This window comes from Erithacus rubecula (genome assembly GCF_903797595.1).
Source record: "Erithacus rubecula genome assembly, chromosome: 14".
Taxonomy (NCBI): Eukaryota; Metazoa; Chordata; class Aves; order Passeriformes; family Muscicapidae; genus Erithacus; species Erithacus rubecula.
In genome coordinates this window covers 9,582,775-9,602,537 of record NC_136666.1, presented here as the reverse complement: position 1 = coordinate 9,602,537, position 19,763 = coordinate 9,582,775, and the positions used below count along the sequence as shown (strand labels likewise).

At 46.2% G+C, this 19,763-nt stretch overlaps 1 protein-coding gene across 2 annotated transcripts; it reads right to left on the bottom strand.

Moving 5' to 3' along the window:
- Positions 1-767: 767 nt before the first annotated feature.
- MINAR1 (membrane integral NOTCH2 associated receptor 1) lies at positions 768-18,687 on the bottom strand. 2 transcript variants are annotated; one of them, XM_079317981.1, is made up of 4 exons: positions 18,511-18,687; positions 9,690-12,045; positions 7,999-8,253; positions 768-4,529 (listed from the first exon to the last, which is right to left on the bottom strand). In XM_079317981.1, exons 2-4 carry the CDS (start codon positions 11,997-11,999, stop codon positions 4,332-4,334), a joined length of 2,763 nt encoding a protein of 920 aa, XP_079174107.1. In that variant the 5' UTR covers positions 12,000-12,045; positions 18,511-18,687; the 3' UTR covers positions 768-4,331. The 2 variants fall into 2 exon arrangements, with proteins under 2 accessions (XP_079174107.1, XP_079174108.1); XM_079317982.1 differs by lacking the exon at positions 768-4,529 and having other exon boundaries at positions 8,092-8,293; positions 18,511-18,681.
- Between the last annotated feature and the right edge of the window lie 1,076 nt (positions 18,688-19,763).

Below are 19,763 nucleotides of genomic sequence, written 5' to 3'. Positions count from 1 at the left end.
ATGTCAAGACTGGAGCTGGTGGTCTGGCCCTGCAGAGAGCACTCAGCATTCCCCATCCTGACCAAAAGTACTAAAGCAACACATTGAAGGTGTTTGTGCAGCAGAGAGGAAATCAGGATGTCACATTACAGTCTTTTCATGTCATTGTTCATTGTCCATGTGTCCTTTTCCATGGCTGCCCTCTGTAACCTCTGGAGTCATAGGCTCAGCTCTACCTGTGTTTAAACACCTGGAATTTTAAGACAACCTGATTTTGCAATTAACAACTCACAAGCAGCAAATTAAATTTATACAGGCACCCTAAGTAAACTGACTGCCTGTTCAGAGCTGATTATAAACACTTATCTATAGTACTGACATAAAAGGGCCAATGGTTGCATAAGCATTAATGAAAGTTAAACAGGTACCAAAATATTAGACATGACCTTGTTAAAACAGTTGATATGGAAAAACTCCGTCATTAAATAACCTATAAAACGAAATATGATTAGTGTCAAGAACTAATCTTCCAGAAGCCTAAACAATTTGATGCAAAGGAGCTTTTAAAGAAACCAAACAAACTCATTTTTCATTATCTTCTGCCATCTTATTATTTCACAAGTTAGAAATCCATTAGCAATTCTGCCAAGAACTAGATAGGGTGCTTAGTTATCTAACACTGAGAAACTCACATCCCATGGCTATCTTGATGTCCCTGAGGAAAAAGAAAACAACAGGAAAAGCAATGGAGTAATAAATTATTACAACTGTTTCATTAGAACTTAGGACACTGTAATTTTCAAGTTTATTTGGTGTTATATTTAAATGAACCAAAAGGCAACATTGTACAGTAACATTATAAAATAAAATTATTACATAGTACATTAACCAAAGCCCCATTTAAAAAAAAAAAAAAAAAAAAAAAAAGACTAAAAAGTCATTTGGGGACATATCCTACTCTTGCTCTTCTGCACACATGATTTATTAAACTCATTTAAAGCAGCACTCTTTTTTTTAGGAAAAGCAAAATGGAATTTGCCCCCAAAATGGAATATCTTCTCTTACAGTTCTTGCAGTTTCATTTTATCATGTGTAATATATCAAGTTTATAAGGCATAAATACGAAAAACAGTTCAATATGCTCATCATAATTTTAATTAAGTAATACAATCTAGGACACTTTTTCAATCACACCAAGGATTACAATGTACCTATAGCTTTAGTTTCTTTTTTTTTTTTTTATACAAAAGTCTATCATATAGTATACAGTGTATTGTAGTTGGTAACTGGTTCACAAGGTGGATCACAATATTCTTGCAGGTTAATATGCCAGGATTTCACCTAGTTTGTAGACTCTGTGCAGGTTTCCTCCTTCCCTGGCTGCTCTCCTCCAGCAGCAGCATCCCTTTGCTCCATCCACCCGCCTGTTGTAAGAAGGGCTCTGTGCCAGATGCAAATCCCACTGGGAATGGCTTGGGATGCACATCCCAGTGGTGCCAGGGAGCTGCCAGAGGCAGCCAGGGAGTGGAGGAGACAGCAAGGCAGAGGCTCACACAGCAGCAGGGAGTCAGGCTCTGCTCTCCCAGCTCCCCTCAGCTCCTGGCACCATGGAAATGCTTCCAGAGACTGCAGGAGATGAATGGAGCCCCAGGAGGGAATCCATGACAAACCACAGCCTGTGTAAGGAAACCACTGACAATGGAGTGGGTGCCACTGGCTGCTTGTGCAAAGTAGGGATGGGCAAAAGCACCTCAATAAATTAGGAAGCAGCATGGATCTTGGGATGCTGAGTGCCTGGGTTGGGCCAGCCTCACATCACCCACAGCTCCACAGCCTGCAAAGCCTTCCCAGGATTTTGGATTTCATTAGAAGACTCATCTGGTGCCAGCTGGATGAGTTGCACAGACAAACCCTGTGATCAGTAACACCCTCTATACCCATCTCCTACCTCCCCTTGGGTTGATATTTTCTAAAATCAGATTGCTGAGATGCCCTGCTGCTGATTTGGGGCTGGGGACAGCAGGGCCAGACTATTCATGGCAGAGCAAGAGGGGCTGGAGAAGGCAGGGGGTCTGTCCCATTCACCCTGCCCCTCCAAGGGTCTTGCCACTGGTGTGGGCAGGTGGGGGATTGGCACTGTGCCCCACAGGGCCACACCACTCCTCCATCAGCCTAGGAGGAGAGCCAGACATTCCCTGAAACCAGGAAGAGGTTTTTCTACATATACAATCTACCAAAATTGTGCATGAGGTAAACTGCAGAGCAGTGTCCTCCAGAGTGTTTTTCACATGTCTAATATTAGATATCTTGCTGGCAGCTCTGAACTGACCCCAGAGGTTTCTCTACCTACCTATATTTACTACACATGGGTCCTGAGCTCCTCTACTCAGGTGCTCTGAATCACACCACAACCAAAGGCAGCTTAAAATAGACAGTGTGAATTGCTCCCTCCCTGCTGTGACTCCATCCTGCAGCATCTGGGAGAAAAGAGAAATTATCTTGGTATAAAGAATGGGGCAAAGCCACAGAATTTGGGTCAGGATTCAGGCCAGGCAGGCACAGGTTTTGTTTGTGGGCCTATTCTTGTTCTCTATTTGCTGATGGGACATCCAACCCTGTGCTTACATTTATTTTTCTGATAGATCAACAGTCTCAGGAATCACCTATCCCTAAATAGAGCACAGCACGTGAGCAGCACAAACAGCATTCCAGCTGCAGGAAAGAACTGACACACACCTAAAGTCACAACAAAGCCTTCACCTCCCACACACCCTTCCCTCAATACTTTTTATAAACCAGTCAGAAACAAACAATGAGTACAGCACATCCCAGAGAGCCAGAGGAAAGAGCATCCAGTGCTTTCTTAGCTGCTGTGTCATTGTGTAGGGAGGCTGCTTCTGAAGAAACCAAATTACCCTACCTAAAGAACATTCACTAAAAGAATCTACTTTCCCTTAGAGGACCAGCAAGATCACATTATTTCCTGATAATACTTTTTTTCTTTTTTTTTTCTGTACTTGACAGAAGAGTAATACTGTCTGGGTTCTTGCTTTCACTAACCATGACAGGCAATTTCTGTCCTAGCTTGAGAATTCCATCGAACCTGCTATTTGCATTTGGGATAAAGCATCAAATGGACATTTCCCATGGGATACAGACTGCTTGCTGTCCAGCAGATTCAACCATCATTCTTAAGTGCATTAGCAAGAGGGAAGTAAAAGATCTCCCTGTGCTGAATGCATTGCATCAGCAGCAAGTTTCTACCAGTGCTGAGAAATTGTGCCCTTAATATAAGTGCTCAGAAACCACCAGCCTTGCTGCTTGAGGAGCACTCAGAACTGTATAGAAGGCTTGTGGGGAAAGGACCTCCATTAGTACCCATTATGCTGTGATTTATGTTATGGGCTTAAAGTAGCAAAAAATTAAACAGTTCTATTTAGCCTACCGTCTAAAAAAAGGCACAAAGACTTTGTGGGGGAAAAAAAAAAGAAAAGTAACTGTTCAGATTACATTTCCAGTACTTTAACAGTGTTGCTTTGATTTGCCAGCTTTGCTTGCTGGCAGGAGTGAAACTGAGACAATTTCACTGTCTGCAGAGGTAAAGAATACCCTTTTGGCAAGCCAAGTTTGCCAGCTCTATGCAAATGTTATTCAACAGAAGTAACTAAAATCTCATGTGATTGTTTTAAAACATAATCTTTTTGGTCTGCAGCACATTGCACTTAACTAACTAGTCAGTGATGGTAGAGTGGGTCTTAGGGCAAGACCAAATACAAAGAGCCCTTTTTAATCTGAACATAGGCATGAACTCTGTTCACAGCTACACAGTCTGCTTTCAAACAAATGATCATGAAATACATAAATACTATAAAATAAATACAATACATTCAGAGTTTTCTACATTGTAGAGAGCTGTTGAGACTTCCCTAGCTCCCTGATGTAATGCATATAGAACATTCCCTTCTATACAGTGCTACCTCCATGTACCCATATCTCTTTTAAATGCAACATAGCTCAGACAACCTTCCTCTTTTGCCTGGATTCTCATCAGTCTCTGATTCTGTAAAACATTTTATCATTCCTTTAGGAAAAAAACCATATTGCACTTTTAAAAATGCGTAAAAATCGAACCGAGTTCCCATTAACTCTACCACACAGTCTGTCATTTAAAATAGGACTTTTCCAAAAATGCATCTCTAGTCATTCTAGACTTCATTAACAGCACTCTCCACCAGGACACCCTCAGTACATTGTTCCTCAGCGAGCTCCTCACAGTTTTGCCAGCAGCACTTGACACGCAGCGTGAGCTGCCCGAGCCACAGGTGGCTGGGAGTGGCAGGTGTGTGCCAGGCTCAGGATTTCATGGTGCAGATGGGAACCACAATGACCAGGATGACGGTGCAGGCGGCCGCCGCGACCAGCGCCACGATCTTGCACACCTTGGCCCTCCTGAACTCGGCTTCTTTCCGTTTCAGCAAGGAATCGTAGCCTGGAGTGTAAATGTCTTCCATCCAGTACTCTAAGTTGTTTGGGTTTAAAGATTCTTGAGTCTAAAAATTTGAAGGAAACAGTGGTTAATCGTCTGGGGTCTGCTGTTAATAAACAAAGCAGACGTGCCTGGATCTGCTGTCAGGATAAAGTGGGTTCTTGCCACTCCTCACACCCCTTCATCTCCTGGTCCCAATTCTATAAAGCTGACAAAAGTGATAACAAAATACTGCAAAAAATAGATTCCTGCAACAGTAAGATTCTGCTCCAAAATCCCTCACACACCTCTGATTTACCAGAAACTTCATCATCTCAGATGGCATTTGAATAAGATCCCTTTAATCTGCTCGACAGCAGAGGCATCAGCAAGTGCTGGCCTGTTACTGTTAATAATTTTTAAATAATTAAAACTCAGCTGATAAGAAAGGTTCTTAATATATGCTCCTCATGCACTACATTTTATAAAGCTAACCCTAATTTTGGTATCATGACTTGCTTGTAGGGCATGATTACCCAGCCCTGCTTTGGGGGCAATTTACAGACCCCTGCTCTGGAATGGCACTGCCTAGGGACACAGGAAACCTGCAGAACTTTATCATTATTTCCACCTGAATTACTTATTTTTTTATATCTTACAGCTTTTTATTCCTAAGTATTCATGAGCTCTTAATGCTTTCCATTTTAACCTTGCTTGTTTTTTCCCTTTTAATCTCTGTGTTAGAGGAAAATAAGGGGAAAACTGGGGAAACCCAAACACTTTGCATTATATTGAACTTAGCAGAAAGCAATGAAGCAAAAAGAAAATTTTGAAAAATGACAGCATTTCCTCAAACCTGTCACCTTTATTTGAGGCTCCGAATCCTATTTCTTTTTTTTTTAATGAAAAAGATTCCATATGAAAATATTACAGTGAGAATACACTAACACACACCATTCTGTGCTTGTAACAGTCCTGATCCAAAGCTTGTTGGACCCTGCGAAGAAACTCCAGCTGACCTGAGAAGGATTTGAGTAAGCCTTTAATTGACTAATTCAGATTTTGTGGCCATGAGCTACTGGCTGAAACTTTGTTTTGCCTGATAGCAGCATTTGTTTTATGTAAAGAATGGCTAAAAGAAGCAATCTTATAGCTATCTCAGAAATGAGCAATGAAAATTGAGCAATGGTTTAATGATCATTTAATGCACACCTCTATGACAGTGTTAGGATGCTGAAACAGAGGCCATCAGGCACGTCTGTGATTCCATCTTTAGAGCTTTGAATGACCTATTTCAGCCTTGTGAAAAAAGGCAGCAATCTCATCTCTAAAGGCATCAGAAAACAGCCTGATACTGTTTCATCCCAGTGGATCATCATACACAGAGCAAAGCAATGAATTTCACACAGAGCCCACACCTGGGACAAGCTTTGGGCCTGACTAGTTTTGCAATTTCTCCTTTTGGAGGAAAACCCAATGGACTTGTCAGACTCCAGGAGAAATTTTAAGTAAACAAAAGTAGAAAAACCCCAAAGACAGGCATACTGTGCTTCAAGGAAATTGCTGTTTTGGACCTGTCTGCCTTGGCATTGACCTTTTAACTACTTCAGAAGGAAGATGCATTATTAAAAAGGCCCATTACTGTTAATCAGCTTCCTTTCCCATTTCATTGCCAGACGTAGGAATGTTCATTAAGGCATAATGTATTTACTTTCAGTTCTAATAAACTTAATCACTGGGAAAAAAAGCCCACTCATCAGTCTGTGTCTATTTTTTACGTTTGTCAGTAAGCTCCATCATAAAGTCTAGACATGGGCTTTGCAGGGCAGATGCAATTCTGACAGTCTTTTTGGAGGGAGAGAATCAAACAAGTAAACTTCTACCACCTTTATCCTAAAGATAAATGATGGCAATAAGCCGATTTCTCTGGTTTGCTCACAGTCTTGCAGAGCTGCTTACAGAGAACACAACAGCCCAATGAGGAGCAGATGGAGAACGCTTCTCCCAGAGGGGCTTTGCTTCCAAATATCACCTCCCTTATTGCCTCACACAGCAGGTAAGTGATGCTTTCTGACTGCTTGCTGCAGAGGAACTTCTTCCAGCCTATTCTTACTCCAGCATACAGCCTGCAATGCCAGGGTTAGGTATTTGGTGAGCCCTCTAAAGCCTTTAAGACCCAAAAAAGCAGCAGGGAGCTGAGGCAAAATGCAGCCTGCTCCCTGTGCTGCTTGGTTTCTCTCTGAGTGCACTTTGGCCACAGCAAGGAGCATGGGCTGGTGAGGACAGGGAAGTTTGCATGAGCCAAGCAAGGAGGTGAAATTGTTGTGCACAAATTCCTGCACACTCAAAGGAGTTGCACTACAGCACTGTGTGGGTTCCAAATCCAAATCAGCCAGCTCAGGATCCTGAGGCACAGCACCCTGCTGCTTTCCTTGGGATTAGTCTGATGGGTTTGGAGCTGGCTCAGGTTCCTCAGCACTGAGCCATGAGGACTAGCATGGAGCAGCAAAGTCTCAGACTCTTCCACGTCACCTTCCCTGGCAGACAAGCTGTGGAGACAAGGAGACTTCCTCCCTGAGCATGGCTGCACCCCACAGATTGCTGCCCCAAATGCCTGAGCTCAGCACCAGACCCCAACACTGGTCATACATTCTACTATCAAAGTGCACATGAATGATACACAGTTATTTGCACATCGGTGTGGACCTTATTGTGCAACACATTTGGGTTTTGAGACCAAGAAATGCAACATTTCTTCAGTCTTTATGCCTTTTGCATGTCATTCTTCAGGTTTCCTCTTTAAACCTCTGCTCAGATATCTTCCTTCCTAAAAGATGTGTTGTGGTTTATCAGACTACACAGGGTGTCCAGTGGGGGTGCTCATTTTATTTCAGGTTTGTGGTTTTGTTTTGGGAGAATGTAAATGCAAAATTTGAATTTGTCTCCTCTGCTTGTTGCACAAGAGCCTGCACACCTATGAGCTGAACCACAATGCAAACTAGACACACCATTAGTTGCCTGGCTGGTTTCCAACAACCACTTCAAAGCTTCAACAGTGACACATTTCAAAACCAGTCGTGATATTGAACATCTTCTACAAGCATTTAATGTCTCATGTTCCTAGTAAAATGGGGAAAAAAGCAACCAACCCTAACACTTCAATTCCCTGTAAATAATTCAGAGAGAACAAAGACAGAGGAAAAGACAGCAGTCCCAGCTCCTGCACCACTCTGCCTTGCTGCAGTGAGGGACCAGTTCACCTCCACACTCCCTTATTCCCCAACTCTTCTTTAGAGCTACTAAAGCCACAATGGCTTAGAAGACATCTCTCCATTGCAGAATAAGCTGGAAGCATCAACCTGTCAAGGATCACCATTCAGCAATGAAACACTCACATTCTTCAGTGTCCCTGGCCGGGATGGATAGGGATCAGCAAGATTAGAGGCTCAACAATCCACAGCTCCTTCCTGAGCTATCCAAATCCCTTCTTAAATGCATATTCTGGCAACATCCATTTGAAACCAAGCCATTCAAATTAAACAAATGAGACTCACCTGTAGATCCAAGGCTGCAATCTTGCCTTTATCCCCCGAATTCCTCGTGTACTCCTCTATGGTCCACGATGGCTGGGCACGTTTCACTTCAGCCAGCTCTGTCAGCCTCATGTCTGTGTAGAGAGGGTTGCTTTTCATGTGTGACTTGAGAGATGCAGGGTAGGGATGAGGACTAAAGACTTGTTCAATCAAGAAAGCATCTTTTGGCTGTTTAGAGAGTCTATGTGGCTGTGGGATTTCGTATTGCCTGTCTGCCTGCAATGGGGTTTAAAAGAATTTGAGAGAAAAAACAAGACTATGAGGGAGTTAAACACCAAAGACAGAGATATTCCTTTCAGAAGCACCATGTGATAAAAAATAGACCAGCTGGGATAAAGATTTTGGATGGCCTTCATCCATTTGCCCACCTTCTTCTCACAAACAAACCACAGAGGTATGAAGTATTTTAGAGACACAACTCCATGTTCACTATACCATGATCACAATGCTGATGCAGTAGAAGAAATTTAGGGTTTGTGGTCTCCAGATATCAAAAAACTATTTTGAAAATGGCCCTGACATCCAGAGAAGCCCAGCTGATCTGCAAAAGCTGAGAGACACAAACAGGCTTCCACGTTTCTGTTTCCAGATCAAATTCTAACATGAAGTATTCTTGAGGGATGCCCCCAACCTGACACTGCAGAATCCATGGTACCATCCAGTGTCAGCCACAGGCCACTGAATGTCATCCTAAGCAAAGCAGTGTACAGAGAAGCCAAGGTTTGGGCTGTCTGAGGATGGCCTTCTTCCCCCTCTGCAGTCTAGCAATAAACCATGGTTTGCACTTTCTTGTTCATCCAACCACATTCATTTCCATCAAACCTCTTCCTCTCTCTTCTCAACCCTTCTCTGCCCTCACACCCATTATAAGGAGGCACAGCATGCCTGTTGTGTGGTCACAATTGACAAGGGGCTGCAGGAGCCCTCCCCAAACAGAAACAAGCACCCACCCTGTGCAGTTTCAACAGAGCAGCACCCAGAGACCTGCACAGGGGCAGCCAGAAATCCATGGGGGCAGTGAAGGGGGCACAGGGAACCTGCTGGGAGAATGAGCAGAGTTTTTCTACCCAGCCAACCCAAGAGCACAGCTACACTGCAATTCCATAACAGGAGGTCTAAGACTCATTTAAAAGACCATGAAACTGTGAGAGAACACAACTACAATGAGCATCTCACAGTACACATAGAAGGGTATTTTCCTTGAGGGATTTGAATCCCTGAACCTATTTTGTTGGCTTTTAAATATGTACATACTTCTCCAATAAAAGCCATCAAAAATTCAATTTCAAAATATCCCTTCTAAAACAATCACTAAATAATTTCAGTTTTCTCCACATCCTTTTCTCCAAGGTAATTACCAGGCCTCCTTATATTGCTACAGATGATGAATACCATAACCTTCCCAACATGGCACCCGCATTACCACTCTCCCTTTCCAGAAAAGCAAAGCTTTTAAGAAGCAACTTGGCCATTTTGCAGCTCATAAGCAAGAACCTACAGGTACAAAATCACTCTATTATGATAACAATAAAGGCAGGCCTATCATGGCAGGGCAAAGTGTTGTCATACCCCAAGGCTTGTGATGACTATAAACGACATTCATAACCACATTATTTTAAAGTATTTATTATGTCAGCTAAAGTTGAAATTACCTCTTTAGATTTCCTGTGCCAGTCCTTATTTTCTCCTCCATCTCTCTCTTTCATCTCCTCCTCTGTGATGCCAACTTGGTTGGTGTAAGTAATAGCTCTCCAGTCTCGGGGAGAGTTTGAAATACTTGCTATTTTGGATTCAGTTGCACTATTTTCTTCTGTTAACGATCTTGATGATCTCCTAGTAAACAAACTTTTTTTTAAGGCCTTTACTCGAAGACTCTCGCTATTACTTCCACTGGCATCTGAACAGCACCATTCTGGATTATTCTCCAGTTTGCCTCCGTGAGGAGTATTGTGGCACTGGAATATCTGCGGGGAGTTGCTCTCATCTGACGCGGCATCGCTTGTCAAAGAGTTGAGATCTATTTGCACGCTGACCTTCTCTGGCTGCTGGATTTTTTGATCCAGCTTGCTTAATTTTCCCAGGACTTGAGAGATTTCTTCTCGGACACCTGAGAGAGATTCCAGTTTCTTCTCTATTTCACCAATCCTCAAGACTAATTTGCAGACACTTGTCTTCAGCTCATCATCTGTGTTACTGACATCTGCCCTGACCACTTTATCCAGTTTGTTACAGCCGCTCCCGTTGGAGATCTTAGTCAAATTGTGCTCAGGTGAGCTCTCACAGTCTGATTTATGCACCTGAGACAAGGAGCCAGTGCTGTTGTAGCACGAGGACTGCATCACTCCCGTGGAGCCGCTGATGCTCATGTCATCCAAAAACCGGAAAATGTCACTGATGTCATCGCTCACGATTTCAGAGTCGTCATCCGAGTGCTTCAGCGAGTGCCGCTCGCCGTACTTGCCCTGGCCTGCTGCACACAGATCTTTGCATTTCTTGTGGTCCAGGACCTGCTGCTCCGTTTGTGTCCCAACGCTCATGGTCCTGTCAATGCTCACGATCTGGACAGAAGTACAGTTAATGCTTTTATCCTTAAACTTTTTGACTGGCTCATGTTTCTCCACATCTAGAATGGAAGGAATTTCCTTAGCTTTATGCCCATTGGGTTTCACAGCATAGTTTGCCTGCATAATTGGTTGCTGATCCTTTGCATTTAGGTAGGACTGATGCCTTTCAACCGAAGGAAAGTTTGCAGATGGGTTGCTCGAACTCTGGTATCGTGGTTTCTCTTCAGACTGCTTCCTATTAAAAAATGAGCGTTCAAAGTCAGGAACCTCCTCAGTATTTAAACTCCAGCTTTTAGCTGGCCAGGCAGTTTGCTTGGTTGGCTTTCCACTCCACTTTTTAGTTTCCTGTGGGCCAAGAACAGTAGTTGGGCCAAAATATGTTGAAGCTTGCAGATCATCTAAACTTTCATGTTTTGCTCGCCTTTTGTCTGGTATAGGAGAATAAATTGGATTCAAGTACTGGTTGCTGTATGGCATTTCAAAGCTGTGGTTGAAGAAAGTCTGCTTAGAGCTTTCTTTCCTGTTCTGAGGCTCTCTGTGTCCATCTTCTGGCGTTTTGTTGGATGGTATTAAGTTGGGAGATATTGTAATCAGATTATGAAAATCTTCTTTGAATATATTTCTTTTCTGGACACACGACTGCATCATGAATGGCTCGTCATTTGAAATGAAAGTTTCTTTTATGCCTGCACTTATAGGCAAGGAATCCTGGTCTGAAATAGATTCATTTTCAATGTTCATGGGGAAGTAGGTGCTCTGCATCTCACATGGTGGGGACGTGGCGATGGAGTAGGACGCCAGTGCCTGCAGCCTGTCCAGAGAGGCAGCCCGGCCCTTCATGTCCTTACTAACACCAAGCAAGAAGTTGGGTTCTGATGAGGGGACGAACTGCTGGCAGTCTTTGCAGTCCATCTTTCTGCATTTTGAAGACCTTCTGACTGGAAAGCCCCGGGTAAAGTCCTGGTCGTTGAGCTCACAGTCAGGCACACAGTCAGGCACACAGTCTGCTATATTGCAGATCTCTGTGTCAGACCTGCAGGACTCAAAGGACTCCTTCTTCTTCACTTTGTGCCTTGCAACTGGAAGCTTCTCCTTGGCCACTCCCCCGTTCATTTGTATGAGGTTGAATATTGTTACTATATCTGCTGCAACCATGATTTTCTTTGATTGCTGATTGTTTACAGTGCATCTCATTTTGTCTTTGAACAAAGTCGCTGGGAAATTAGGATCCAGGCAAGCAGTGTAAAACAGCACACTTCTGAGCTTGGCCAACTGGGATAAATCAAACCTTGCACACAGGGACTTGCAGAGATCCTGGTAAGAAACAGTATTCTGCTTTGTGTCCAGCTCCTCCAATATCTTCACCAGGAAGAGTGAGGATTCCTGGCTGGATTCCATGGCTTAAGCGTATTTTGTCGTTCAGCCTGGAAACCGTGTTCCACTTCTACAGCAACACAAAAAAGATTGTAAGTCACTGATAGATAATACCCAGGGCCTTGCAACTCAGCCAGAGATGGGGCCTGGCTCCCTAATATTCCATCCAGGGCTTGCTTTTATAACCCACCCTCATGCTCTGAACTTCAGGCTGCAATCCTAGCATCCAATAAATCAACAGTTAAATGGAATCAGGATTTTATCTGAGAAGGCTCCTTTATGCCAATGTCTACTAAAGCAACCAGGCAAATAAACAGCAGAAGCTTTGGAGAGGCTGAACTAATGGCAGATAGACAATCCCAGCCTGCTTTCTGTGGGACTATCATAGAATTTCTTACCAACTTATGAGAGGTTCAAAGCACAGTTTGAGGATCAAATTGTCTGCAATAATTCCAGTCCCAGCCTAATCAGGGCTGTTCCACAGCACCATGACATGTGGTTCTCATATCTGAATGCAAATGGCTCTGAGGAAGATTTTCTGACAATAAACTTTTTATATGTTTTTATAAGTTATCTGAGAACATAATTACCATCTTGCTTACTTTAAAACATTATTTTCTCCTCTACTCTGAATTATCTCCTTTGGATACTTGAACATATTTTTTCCAGAAATACATTTTCTTAAGAATAAGGCTCAGGAATGGAAAAGTTGCCAGGTCCCACGTGAAAAGTCTATGTGGGCCCTGTTCCAGCTTTTAAGTCCAAAATGTAGCAAAGAATGGAAGGAGTTAAAAAGAAAATCCTACTGAACCTTGAAACCAATCCAGCAGATGCTAGAGGGCTGGCTGCCAATCAGGTTGGATTTGAAGACAGAGAAATATCAAGGACAAAGAACATCCTCTTCAGTGATGTGCTCCCAGTGAAGCCTAGGAGTGCATTTCCATTCATCATCCCAAAATGACAGGGCAGAGGTGAAGAGCAAAAGCTTCACATTTATGTGGATAACAGGAATAGCTTGAACAAGCACAGCTAACACTAGCAAACATCTTGGGGAGAATATAAACCCCTGCACTTTCAGAATTGAAACCAACCTTTAGCTATTATGGATTAGGAAAGGATGTTGATGATTTTTCATCCATGTATTGTGAATATCCTTGTCAGTGTCTCTGCTGCTGGCTACTAGGAAAGACAGAGCACAGGATGATGCAGTCTGCCAATTGCTATGTTTGGTCACTCTGTCTTTGTTATTGTTACTGATGGGAAACAGAGAGGACTTTTGTCATTCCTAAAAAGGTATGTTATCTTCCCCCACTCACTCCCACCCTTAGATGACCCCTGGAACTGCCCTCTCCTCCATCAAGTGCAGAATATCCACCCAAATGGCAAAGTACTGAACTTGAACAAGAACATTGCAAGGTTTGTTATTACTCATTCTAAAAGGCACCTTCTGGTCAAAAGCCTCAGGACTCCTGAGCACCACTCCAGAATCCATGGCTCCTGTTTCATCTCCTGCCCTGACATTACACATCAGTGATTGCTATCAGTATCAGAAGCCAGAGTACTTCAGTTTTCATAACAGCTACCCAAAAGAACATGAAACAAGTCCCCATATTAACTCAGTTGCTTATTTAAATAACATCTTTCTACTGCATGTGATCAGGAGCTGAGCAGAGCACTGTGAATGTATTTCTGTGGTTGTAAACACAATTCTCAGAGAGCAATGGCTACAGGGATTTTCCAACACCTCTGCTGCATGCATGTTTGCTTTTAAAGCTCCTGTATTATGCATAGCAGCACAACTCTTCTGCCAGCTGACAAAAGAGAAAACAAGTTTTACTGCTCTGTGCTCAGCTCCAAGAAGTAATGCAAAAGGCTGGAGCAGGGTGCTTGTATCCTTTTGCTCTCAGCAGTGTGTGCTTGGAGGCACAGCCTCTTTCACAGCCTGCCTTTGTATTTCTCTGACATTTCACCACTAATGATGCTCTCATGCTAGGTCCAAACTCTGCTAGTTACCACCAAGGCTACCAAGTCCTCACAGAATAAACTTCACATGTGGAGCTCAGAGACATTCCCAACTGCCAGGGGACTGGCATTGCAAGTCAATTTTCTGCATGTTATAAATCTGCCACTTGGGACTGGAGTGAAAACATGTCTTTTTGTCACCTCCAGGCTGATACCAGCAAAAGCAACTATCTCCTCCTATTTGTAAATTCACAGCTTCTTGCAAACCCCTCACCTGGATATACATTTTCACAGCCTGATGCATACCCTGTGCTGCCCTGCCTTCTCCCCACTCACACTCCTGTAAAACACCCAAGTAGCCAGTTTGCACTAATGTACTTTCGAAAAGTGTCAACCCATTCTGTTCCTCACCTTTCTGTCTTTACTCTCTCATCCCAGTGAGGATAGCCTAGGTACAGCTTCTTAAAAATTTTTGCTTTGCACCAAGCCATTCTTAGCATCATCAGAGGTTTTAACTTCAATTTGGGTTTCTGAACACTATGAATCTGGTAAAACTCGGGTGCAGCCTGATTTGCAAGGCTGCTGAGTGATGACAAGCTCAGTGATTTGAGTGGAAGCCCTGCTGCATACCCCTAATCTCATGCTGCTTTTACTTAGCACCAACCAGGACTCTTGCTTTGGGGACCCCAATCGATATGCAAGTAAGGCACATCCCCCTGTGCTTCCAGATCCAAGGCTGGCAGCTGACAGTCAGCTATAAAGCAGTGAGAGGTCAGGGAGGTGGCAGAGGCTTTGAGACAAGGGTGACCAAGAGAGAGCTGAACCTGCTCAGGTGGGAATTCAGCCAGTTCAACTGAGACTCAGCTACAGGAGGTAGAAATTGAAAAGACAGGTTGCAAACTCAGATATAGGTCTTGAGGAAAAGAAGGCTAGCTAGGAGCTGGAATAATTTCCTCTTCACCCCTTGGCTGTTCACAAACAGCTTTTTGGTGTGAGAGCATTTTAGGTGTGAAAGATATCTCTGGGCTTCAGCCTGAGTGTGGAAATTGGTGCTCCCTTGTGCCAGAGCATCCATTGCTGCTAGTGGAGCATCAACAGATTGGGGTTGTGAAGAACAGGATGCACTACCCCATAAGGATAATATATAAGGGCTTTGGAATCTTGTTTCCTGGTTCAGGGCTGTAAAACCTGGTGCCAAAATTTTCAGTGGCACATTAAGCTCCTCTGTCTGTTGTCAAGCCTCCTAACAGCCTGCGACAAAGACAGGTGCTTCTTGGCAGGCCAGCCCAGGAGCTGCCACAGCCCGGGTGCCAACACTTGGCCATGCACCATCTCAGCATTATGTCCACGTTCATTCAGTATCTCTCAAAGCAGGACCAGAATAGACCTAGATGAGGCACAAAAATGCAGAGCTCTGAAATCAGCACAGGAAGGTCTTTCAAAGAGGGTACAGGGTCATGATTCAGTCAAAAGCAGCAAAGAGAATGGAAGTACCCACAGCAAGAGCAGCAGCACAGGGTCTCCTCAGATGGCCTCAATTCCACCAATGTCCTCGTGCCTTACACTCACTGCCAGCAGCCACACACCCCCCCAGAGCCCCCCTCCAACTGACTCTGGTCCCAGGCACAAGGAGCTCCCCAGACAAAGGGATGGGATCTGGCTTATTTATCTTCACCAAGACCATCTCTGACCAAAGGAGACACTTAACATTTCATTCTTAATGGTTTTGTTATGTTAACACTGGAAGGGTAGCTTTGACTCAGCTTCCCGAGATCTGACATTTGCTGCTCTAATAGCACAATTATATCCCAGCACGGACTTGCAGAGCATCATATTGCACAGCCAGTCGATGGGGGCTGGCTCTCCTTGCACGCAGATGAGCTCCACATTTACCACAAATCGATGTCTTCTTGCCCTGCACCAGGAGCAATGAACTGAGCTCTCATCTTACCACTAACCCACTGTCTCAGCCTCTGGAGAAGTCCAAGAATATTACAATTGCAACCCCCATCCCCAGTGGAGCTTTCTGCTGCATAAAGGGAATATACTGTTCTATTTTCTGGTGTCTTTAGGAGCCAAGCTTCCATGAAACCTCTCCCCTGTGGCTCTCCAGCCCATGGGAACCTGCAGACTCTTCCATGCATCTTGCTTCCTTGCAGAAAAGCCAGAATGCACTTCCCATCCTCGCCATCTCTCAAATCACAGTGGGGTGGGGGTGGTCCCCTCACCTCATGACTACCCTATAAATTTGCCATCCACAGAAATTCATTAAATTAATTCTGCTTTCCAGTTGCCCTCGTTGCTTTCCTGTGACTCCTTCAGCCCAAACCCTGCCCTGCCAAGTGGTCTAAGGGCAGCACACATTGGAGCAGACAAACCCCAGCACAGGATTCAAAAGACAGTCCCCTCAACTTCCCTGAGCAGCTGCAGAGTGGCAAGGTGCCCTGCACGAGTCTGAATCATGGCCACTGGCAGACAGACCACATTGTCCTCCTCCCTTATTTCCTCCTTCATTTCCTTCCCTGCTCTTTGTGCCACTGACATTTGCTCTCCCCATTTCCCAATATCCACAGCAGGTGCAGGTAACGCACAGATGTGACTGCTGGAGTCACCATTTCCCCTCTCCCTTTGATTTGCCAGCCAAAAGGGAAACAGCAGCCTTGTTTTGTTCCCCCCACGGTGACTAAGGGGCCACCCTAGAATGCCACTACAGCAATGGCAGACAGCGAGTGATCCTTGCATAAATTCCCTCAGAAAGAGCCAGCCACTTCAGCACAGCACAACATTAATACAGAGCCAGTGATCTGCTGTTTTACTATTAACTTCTGCTCATAAATCATTCAGCCTGTCTTCCCAACACCAGATACTATAAAACAAGGCAGGCAACACTTGCCTCACATGAAATGTAACCCATCCAGACAGAATTCAGTTTTTGTTTTCTCCCACACTCATAAATCCATTTCTTTGCCAAAACATTAAGAAATTTCTGATGAAGGAATGGGGACCTCGAGCCCCATCTGGCTTCCACTGCACACAGGCACTGGAGCTGGCACTCGGGGAAACAATGCCTGTTTCTGCACACCTTTCTCCTCCTCCCTCCAGCCTTCTGCTGCTCATTAAAAAGAAAACTAAAACACGCACTTTGGAGCCCTGCCAGCACAATGGCAACTGCTCTTCTCCACCTTTCATTGAAGAGAAAAGTCCTCCTGCCCGGTCCGGCACAGGCTGTGTCCTCCGGACTGTCTCCAGGGCTGCGAGGAGCAGGGTGGGCTCAGTCCCTGGGCAGGGGGCGGTGGGTGCTGGCTCTCCCTCTGCCTCGCCGCTGTGGTTTTCATTCACCCCTTTGCAGCCGAAGGGGATGAACACCTGCATGCCGGAGCTCACGGAGCCGGGCACCGCTCCCGCCCGCGGCTCGCTGCTGCCGGGCACGGGAGCGATGCACACTCCGCATCCTCCCGAGCATCCCACTGCCAACCTCCCCCGCGGTCACCGGGGGTCGCTGGGAACAGCGCTGGAAGAAGTTGCGATTTTCTGGCTCTTATCTTGTGTGAATGAGCCCTGGAAAACCGCGCTTTACAAACGCAGCGTCTTAACAGAGGCAGGCTCTGCTGTAAAAGGACTCTGCACAACACTTCAGCTTCCCAACACCCCAGAATTCAGCGGTTTTTAAAGGATCTGAGCGCATAAATTAAGGGAACTGGTGGATAAAAGCAGTGGACCCTCACGGCCGTGCCAGAGCTCAAGTGGAACAGGGTCTGCCATTGATTTTTCTTGCACAGTAACATTGGGCTGAATATTTGCATGGTTCAGTTATGCAATCCAGATTAAGGTATCTCTACGATCTGGGAAAGTGCAAACAATCACTCTAAAACTGAAATAAATTACTTGAATTATTATTGCATCATATACTCTTGGTTATTCTTTGCCAACTCTTGGCCCATACAGACACACACAAACACTGTCCTCCCAATATATTATTAGAGTACACCGAGCCACATTTTTACTGGAATTTTTGTATAAGGAGGCACCATTAAAAACACTGACAGACAGACACAAAAAAGTCTAATTGAATTAAATGTGAGCCATTCATCCCATCTGTGGGCAACCTGGATCTTTGCACAGCAAACCTATAACAATCTCACTGCCACCCCAGACCTCACTGCTCTCTTGCCCTGGCGGGTCCAGCTTCCCCGATCCCCATCCCTCCACACTCCGTTTGGGGTCCCTTGGACTCAGCCCAAGGGTCACCCACTTGCTCTGGGCAGATCCAGATGTGAGGGACTGAAGTGGAGCTGCCAAAGTCCCAGACAGAGTTTCACGATTTTGGAGTACCCCCTTTCCTAGAGAGCGTAACAAGGAGGCAGGACCCCGGGGCAGCGGTGGGGACCACAGGGGCTGAGAAATCCTTTACCTGCACTTACTCCTCCTTCTCCCGGCCCGACGGGGGAAGCCGGTGCCCCCCGCACCCCCGGGTGTCCAGCGCATCCCTGGGGCCGGAGAGCGGGGGGGGGTTTGTCCTCGGCACCCCTGTCCCCCAGCCCACCCCTGCGCACCCTCCGCACCCGGGGCTCACCTGCGGGCTCCGCCTGCCTCCGGCGCGGGGAGCGCGGCCGTCACGGCTGCATCTGCCGCTGCAGCAGCCGCTTCCCGGCCAGGAGCAGGAGCAGGAGGAGGAAGAGCCCGAGCCTGAAGCCCCAGCAGGATGCCATAGCGCCGGGCTGCGCTGACAAAGGCGGCAGCAGGTTGGCATGGGAGGAGGGAGAGGAGAGGGGAGGAGAGAGGCGAGAGAAGGAGGGGAGATGGGAGGGAGGGAGGGGGCTGCACAAGCCGAACCGCCCCGCACCGCCCCCCGGTCCCGCAGCCGCGGCAGGGCTGCCCCGATCGGCCCCGGGCGCTGCGGCAGCGCCGGCCCGGCCCCGGCTCCGCAGGCACCGAGATCCGCTTCCCCAAACCATTATACCCCTGATATTTTTATTATCGGTGTGAGTCCCGGCGCTCCGCGGGGCGGCGGACAGCGCTCGGCTCCCCCGCACCGCCAGCCCCGCTGTCCGGGCAGGGAACCGCGCCTGGTGCAGAGGCGGGCAGGGGAGGGAAAGAGCCCCACATGGAGAGCAGCAGACTGAGGAGGAGCAGCTGATGGAGCTGGGGCTGGTCAGCCCGCAGAAAAGGCGAGGCAAGGGTGACTTTATGGCTTTTACAACTCTCTGAAAGGAGCTCGTAGCCAGGTAGGGGTCGGTCTCTTCTCCCAGGTAACAAGCGATAGGGCAGGAGGAAACGGCCCCAAGTTGCGCCAGGGGAGGTTGAGGTTATTAGGAAATACTTCTTCACTGAGAGGTGAGGGCTGGAACAGACTGCCCAGGGCAGTGGGGGAGTCACCATCCCTGGAGGTACTTGAAAGACGTGTGGATGTGGCACTTAGGAGCACGGTTTCGAGGTGGACTCGGCTGGGCTGAGTTAACAGCTGGACTTGATGATCTTAGAGGTCTTTCCCAACCTGAACAATTCTGTGATTCCGTGACAGCACCCAATGCCCGCCTTGCACACCCAGTGCCCACCCTGCATGCCCACCTCTCCCAGGGCACCAGTGCCACCAGTGCACATCCCTGCTCTGCACAGCTGCCCACACCCCCCAGGCAGGTGGTCCTTGCAGGGATGGGGTCTCCCGTGTAGGACGGGGCTGTAGGTGTGGGATCCCCACCCCAGCTGTGCCGTGCTGCACGTGCAGCACCTCGGCACTCACGCTCTCCGTCTGGGCAGGAAGGTTTTACCTCAACACAGCACTGTCTCTTCCCCTGCTGCTGGCTGGCTCGCCTCGCCACAGAAATA

Excerpts from the sequence above, each read along its gene's own strand:
- MINAR1 (XM_079317981.1), bottom strand. The coding sequence starts at position 11,999 with ATGGAATCCAGCCAGGAATCCTCACTCTTCCTGGTGAAGATATTGGAG. Across the intron at positions 8,254-9,689 it reads GGCACAGGAAATCTAAAGAG|GCAGACAGGCAATACGAAAT; the intron begins GTAATTTCAACT and ends ACCCCATTGCAG. Across the intron at positions 4,530-7,998 it reads TTGCAGCCTTGGATCTACAG|ACTCAAGAATCTTTAAACCC; the intron begins GTGAGTCTCATT and ends TCAAATTTTTAG.